Source organism: Olea europaea, unplaced genomic scaffold (genome assembly GCF_002742605.1).
Source record: "Olea europaea var. sylvestris unplaced genomic scaffold, O_europaea_v1 scaffold680, whole genome shotgun sequence".
Lineage (NCBI taxonomy): Eukaryota > Viridiplantae > Streptophyta > Magnoliopsida > Lamiales > Oleaceae > Olea > Olea europaea.
In genome coordinates this window covers 851106-858297 of record NW_019265184.1, presented here as the reverse complement: position 1 = coordinate 858297, position 7192 = coordinate 851106, and the positions used below count along the sequence as shown (strand labels likewise).

Below are 7192 nucleotides of genomic sequence, written 5' to 3'. Positions count from 1 at the left end.
GATTAAATTTTTCCAAAGGTTAATTTGTGCAATGCATTCGATTAAAATAAAAATATTTCATAGATCACAACATTGGAGAAGTTTACAAACTAGTGAATGATGACCTTGAAAGCAAATATTTTACAGTTTCATGTGGAAGTTAGTTACAAATTTATTTATTTAATTAGTCTTTTGATTTTTTACGATGTATTGTATCTAATGTCTAGTTTAAAGTTGTCCACGTAGTTAAAAGGGTCATGTCCATGATTTATTATTTATTTTTAATTATTCGACGTTATGTGTTAGTGGACTATGTTTTGGAGTTGATGGAATCATGTGTTTTAAGCCTATATTTTTAGAGGTAAAATCTGTAAATAATATGTAGATGAATTATTTTCACATATGGTTTGTCTCGAGGCCTATTCCTCCCTCGAAATATCATCGGGGAGGTCTATATTTCCTTGAAATATTCTATATTTTTGCTAATCTTGAATTTAATTTTTTATTTTTTTGTTCTTAGTTATGGACATATCGTATTTGTAACAAAAAGTTCTCTAAAAAACGTAAATCTATTTCATAATTTCAATATTTAACTTGAAAAAGTTATTTAATAACAATTAAATTACAAAAGCTTGGATTATGTTGCCTGTAGTTCGATTTAAGTTAATGAAATGTGAGCTATTACATTCTAATAAAAAAGAAAAAAAATATGTGTCAGGTTATTAGTTAGCGACTATTCTTCATACTCAGGGCATTTGGTGAGTGCAATCAACGCGACATAAGACAGCACTTCATAGATGCATATTTTTAGGAAAAATTAGTCACCATACTCTCGTGTGTCTCAATCCATTGTCGATGATATTTGAAAGAAAAATAGCAAACCAATGTATACAACCAATCTTCTTTTAGATGCAAAATCACAATCATGAGCCAACTTAAAAAAACCAAAAAAAAAAAAAAAAACTATACTTATTTATTTTAAAAAACTAAAAAATATATTTATTTTATTTCTTCAAATATTCTTATTGAAATTACATGTGGCTTGGCGCGGGGGGTGGGGGTGTGAATTCAAGTTGCAAAGCTATAGTCTTCTTCTTTCTTATGTCTACCTTTCCTTTCTTTTTTCTGGCTTTAATTTGATTTTCTTAGCTACAAGCTTCATTTCCATCGCTTCAAAGCTAATAAGGTACTCAATTTTAATGCTTTAAACTCGAATTAATCCTTCAATTTTCCATTGTCAATGTCATCTGAGGAGGAAGAATCGTATTACGCTGTATATTCTCTGGACAACTACTTATACGGCAACTCATCAGAGGAGTCTAAGAGTAGAGTGTCCTTGCACAATTGCCTCATTAGAATTGTGGTTGAGCATATATTAAAGTTGTCATCCCGACATGGACATGTAATTGATACGTTAGAGAACCTTAAACCAATGGGAATTCTGGACATCGAATTTGGGCAAGAGCTCAAGGCGTTCTTCACAGTCCCGAACCAGCAAATCATGTCCCATATTAGTCTTAATCTCAATCCTAATATAGTTGTTGCAGCGTTTATCAACTTTCACCTCCTAATGGTAGAAGTCATCCTATATTTTAAGGCTGGTTCCATTGCTCGTGTAAAGGGTTCCATCCAAAATCTCCAGACCGAACTTGGATTTCTTATGACTTTTCTTGGGGATAATGCGATGCATTTGCAGCACAACAAGAATATAGTGACAGATATCGAGGCTATGGTTAATCAGGTAGGACGTTTCTTGTATTTCTTCTTTTTCATCATTATTCTCTTGGTTATTTCCATGAAGAAAGGAACCGGAAAAGTAATGACGGATTTTGAAGTTGTGGTCAATGATGTAGGAAGTTTGCTGCATAATAAAATTTTCAACTTGATTGAGGATATAACATTGCTGACCACTAAAGAGGAGGACGGAAATAAGAAAAAAGGAATAAAGTTGGAAGTAACGAAGAAAGAAATAACGGATATCAAAGCTCTAGTCCAGGAGGTAGGAAGTTGCTTAGCGCTATCGTTTTTCTTGGTTACAGAGAGCGGAGAATGGGATCTTGCTCTTTCCAATTTGTTAACAAAGTTTGAGCTCTTGAAAGCAAAGATCTTGCACTGCATCGCAGTTTCAAAGATGTCAAGTGATATGACTCCAAAGACTCCCATGGTTTCACTCTTCATTGTTGATTCCGTTCTTGATGATCTCATGGACCAAATAAATAACAAGCCTGACAAGATAATTGGTGTTGAAGGTCAAGTTGTAACGCTCCATAAGGAGCTTATGTCATTGCGATCTTCTGTCACCGATGTGGCTGGTCAGCAGGAAGTAAAACATGAAGAACTTATGATACAAATGAGTGACATAGCATATGAAGTTGAATATGTTATTAACTCATTTCCACATGTTTGGTATCTCACCCTCAGGCTCCCTCAACTCATTGAGAAGATTTAACTTATTAAGATGGCTATCAAAGACATGAAGAACAGTATTGATGCAGCTGGAATACCAGAAGTTGCAAAATATCCAGTTGAACAGGTATCATCGCAATCTACAAAATATCCTATTCTTGGAAACATTGTTGTGGGGTTTGAGAAAGTGGCTAATGAAATTTTAGAACAACTTGTTAGAGGACTAGACCACCTGCAAATTATTTCCATCTTTGCTATGCCTGGACTTGGTAAGATCACTTTAGCAAATAAACTATATAAGGATCCCTCTATTGTCAATCATTTTGACAAGCGTTCCTGGTGTGTTGTTTCTCAAACATATAAAAAGAAAATTTTGTTGATTGAGATTTTGAGCTCAATGGATCCCGATAAGAGAGAAACATTTATATATATGAAGGAAGAAAGTTTGGGGAAAAAACTTTACAAAACCTTAAAAGAATTGCGGTACCTCATTGTGATGGATGATATATGGGATATCAATGTGTGGAAAGATTTGAAAAGATATTTTCCAAATGATAAAACTGGGAGCATAATCTTATTCACCACTCGATATAAAGAAGTTGGTTCAGAAGCTTCACCTCATAGTGTTATAAATGCACTTTCTTTTCTATCGGATGCTGAATGTTGGAAATTATTAAAAAGGAAGATGTTTGAAGATAAAAATTGTCCTCAAGAATTTTTAAACATTGGGAAGAAAATTGCAATAAGTTGCCATGGCCTACCACTTGCGGTGGTTGGGATAGCTGCAGTCCTTGCAAACATGAAGAAGAAAGAACACTTGTGGCAAGAAGTTGCAAGAAATTTAAGTTCACATATATCAGACAACCCAAACAAATTCATGAAGATATTGGAACTTATCTATGAACATTTACCGAACCATTTGAAACAGTGTTTTCTTTACTTTGGAGCATTTGAGGAAGATGAGGAAATCCCAATACAAAAGTTGATATCTCTTTAGAAAGCCGAAGGATTTATAAAGAAGGAAGATCAGAAATGCTTAGAGGATGTGGCCCTAGAATATCTGATGCAACTAGATAGGAGATTGGTACTTGTTTCCAAACAAAGCTTTGATAGAAAAGTCAAAACTTGTAAGGTTCATGATCTATTGCGTGAAATGTGCTTGAGAATAGGTGAAGAAAAGAACTTTTTGAAGGTGTTCAAATTGTAAGTTTACTGTTCTATTTTCTTCCATTTTTGTTTTTAGCATAATATATATATATATATATATATATATATATATATATATGTTGTTATCAGTGACGATGATTATCCACCACTGTTCTTGAGTCAAGTATGCATGTATCAGCATCACCACAGTCTCCGTATATCTGAGAGCCATTCTAGGTTCTCTCTGCCTTTTGGCCTACACATGCGCTCTCTTCGGTGTCATAATCGTGTGATGACCAGTTTAATCCCAAGCAGCTTCAAAGTTCTTAGTGCCTTGGAATTTCGCAGAAGCTGTAGAGTTCATATTGTAATAGGAATTGAAAATCTGGTTCACTTGAGGTACTTCGCAATTTCATGTGAACCGCCACCAATGGAAAGCTTCGACAAACTAGAATTTCTTTATGAGGACAATTTAACTTCAAATATAGTTGAATACCGGATGTCCTTCTTGCTATGATGAGTTTGAGACATGCATTTCAAGGGCAGTGGGCGCTTCAGTGAATCTATTCATTGGCAAGCAACTAAGGAGCAAAACTTCCAAATAAGTAATAACATACAAAGTATTTTTGTGATTATAATTTCCGATGAAACAAATGAGAAAATTTTGAGATGCTGCACCAATCTTCGCAGAGTGAAATGTGGATTGACAACTAAACGCCATTATTCTTTTGACTCTCTTAATCAACTCAGTTCAGTGAATTTTTTTATGAACTATCAACGCTCCAGACTTATCATTCTACCCTTAAATCTAAAAAAATTGACATTAGCTCGTTTACATATTTCTCCGGAGCAAATGGAGATAATTGGGGGATTGCTGAACCTAGAGGTTCTCAAATTAGGATTTGTCTGTTTTGATGGAAGGACATGGAATGCCTCAAGTGAATTCCCCAAACTTAAATTCTTGAAACTCAGCTCTGCAGACCTCAAAGAATGGAATGCCTCAAGCGATAATTTCCCAAGTCTTGAAGTAGCATTGCAATATTGTAGCTATTTGAAAATGATCCCTTCCAGTTTTGGCGGTATTCTAACATTACAGAAGATTGAGGTCTATAGGTGTGCGAAATCTGTCGAGGAATCTGCTAAGCAAATTCAGGAAGAACAACAAGACATGGGAAATGAAATGCTTAAAGTCATAATCTCTAACTCGTAAATAGAGCATTCAATTCTTGCCCGTATATACTATAATTCTCTAAGAATTTCCTTTTTGCTCTTTTAATTGGATTTTGAACAAATTTTTTTTTTTCTTGCAGGAGAGTACCTCTAGTAGCCTTCCGAGACATTTCAGTTGGAATAAGAGAGAATCTCTTCTAATGTCTTTAACGTTTTCATCTTGGTCCTCCGGTCCTGCGTATTGTGTGTAGTACTAAATGAAACATTAAAATAACTTCTTTTGTACATTTGCCTTGTAATGAAAATAGAAGTTATCTCTATTTCATGAGCTTGTTGATGCTATCCTACGCTATCATCCCAAGAGGAGTTATTTTTATTTTTTATTTATTTTTTTTTTTTGGGGGCAACAATCCTCTATTATTCAACTTTTTTTAGTTTTTAATTATGTTGGGAAATTATTAATTTTGCTATGTGGGCCGACATATGTATTTAATTGTGCATAACGACTATTTTAAAGTTATGCCTAAAATTAAAGTGATCAAATAAAGAATTAAGTAATTGGACTTAGGACCTGCAAATAAAGTGGGAATTGAATTATATGTGTAGAGATCGGATTCCTTTATAATTGTATTTTATTATGGCGAAATACATATGAAAACTATATATAGGGTTATGTTCCCTAATTCATATGCAATTTCTCGTTCTTTGTGTCATTCCATCAATACAAGAATTTAGAAAGAATGCATATTGAAGAAGAAAAATTCAAAGTTCACAGTCAAGAAATACAATCTACAATCAAGGATCAAGATGATTGAATTCAAGAATCAATATTATGGATCAAGAAGCAAAGCTAAGAACAAGAATTAAAAAAATCCAATGATGTGAAATTCAAGGTTGAAAGCAAGAAACCAATCAAGAAGGAATTCCAAGTTTATTTTGAAGATTCAAGATCCAGTCATAAAGAATCATTCTCAAGCAATTGAAGTATGTTCTACATTAATTAATTTTCTTGGTGATTTGACATGGAGGATCTTGGCAATAAAGGGATTTAGGTTTTTAAGTTTTAAAGTTCCATAAAATTTCAACAAGTGGTATCAAAGTCAGGTTTCATGTCAAACCATTGGGATTAAAGGAAAAATTCTGTAGTTCAAGTTCATATATTGAGTTCTGGAATATTTTAATTTGGAATATGAATTTTAGCCATAAATTTTGAAATTCAAAATTATTAAAGAAAAAGTTTTAGGGTAGAAATTCGTAATTAGATTTAATTTAAAAAACATTCAGATGTGAATTTCAAACCCTAGGTATCTATATTTTGGATCTAAAGAAAAATTTCCAACATTATAAAAGCACCGCAATGCTGCAGCGCCACGATTACAGCGCTAAGCAGCACATGACACCCAGATGGTGGATGTTGCAGCGTCTGTTATATCCCCAAAATCACACACACACACACACACACACACACATATATATATATTTATTTTATTTTATTTTATTTATTTATTTATTTTTGAAGTTATAAACATGTCTACATGCCATGTCAAAAGATATACAACACAAGATCCCCAACATACAACAAAATTGGCCATAAGCGCAAAATAACAACCCACAAAATAACCTTACAGGTCGTCATCCATGTACATCGAATTTTGGAATCTCGTAAGAGCTCCACAACTAGCCGTGCTCTCTATGTAGTTCCATGCTCACCTACAATGCAAGAACTATATAAGTTAATGCTTAGTAAGCAAAAATCATGCATGTCATGAATATGAATAATAAAAATATATGCCACTATGCCATTTACTTTAAATATCACGATAAAGAAGCATCATATTCCAATATTGATCAAAGTCGACTCGAAATCATTTCATTTGAAACCTTTCATTTTATTGGGCCCTTGACCCACCTACTATGCACCAGATAGAGCTCTGCATAATATCAAAATTAATAATCAAATGGCCAATATGAAATCTAAACCGGTGAGTGGATCATCCTCTTGTGACCACTAGAGGCCCACCCCTAACTACCCCTATGATCACCCAAGAAGTCTCCCACCCAACAAAGTCAATAATTATAATATCATAAGGACACAGTCGAGTGGTCCATTCTCCCGTGATCACCAAAGGCCCATCCCGTGTCTACCTTTGCAATCATCCAGGAAGTATCACCCACGATGCCAAACATATCACATAAGCGTGTCTCACATGCCTTGGTGCTCTAGTAGTGGTCAATAAAACATTTATAAAGAAAACTCACTTTGAAATCATGTTTTGCATGCAGGATTTTCAGCCACGATCACATGTCGTGCACATACATGAAACTGTGACATATTTAATGAAAATCGATGTCAATACTCAATAGATTCCGCAACCTCATACTCAACGATCATAACCATCATATAATGTGCTATAAGCCTCTTAGTAAAGTTATGTAAATATTCCAATATTACCATATGGCAAATATTAGGTTCTTGCATCATAGTTGGAAG

At 34.0% G+C, this 7192-nt stretch overlaps 2 protein-coding genes across 4 annotated transcripts; both read left to right on the top strand.

Annotated features, from left to right (window-relative positions):
* The first annotated feature begins 1026 nt into the window (after nt 1-1026).
* On the top strand, nt 1027-5021 carry LOC111390417. Of its 3 annotated transcripts, XM_023015454.1 has the most exons (3): nt 1027-2512; nt 3314-3588; nt 3682-4831. In XM_023015454.1, the coding sequence occupies exon 1, from the start codon at nt 1220-1222 to the stop codon at nt 2426-2428; it is 1209 nt and encodes a 402-aa protein (XP_022871222.1). In that variant the 5' UTR covers nt 1027-1219; the 3' UTR covers nt 2429-2512; nt 3314-3588; nt 3682-4831. The 3 variants fall into 3 exon arrangements, with proteins under 3 accessions (XP_022871222.1, XP_022871221.1, XP_022871220.1); XM_023015453.1 differs by lacking the exons at nt 3314-3588; nt 3682-4831 and adding an exon at nt 4842-5021; XM_023015452.1 differs by lacking the exon at nt 3682-4831 and adding an exon at nt 4842-5021 and having other exon boundaries at nt 1027-3588.
* LOC111390403 (putative late blight resistance protein homolog R1B-17) lies at nt 2438-3382 on the top strand. Its single transcript, XM_023015440.1, has one exon. The coding sequence runs from the start codon at nt 2438-2440 to the stop codon at nt 3380-3382; it is 945 nt and encodes a 314-aa protein (XP_022871208.1).
* Nucleotides 5022-7192: the final 2171 nt, after the last annotated feature.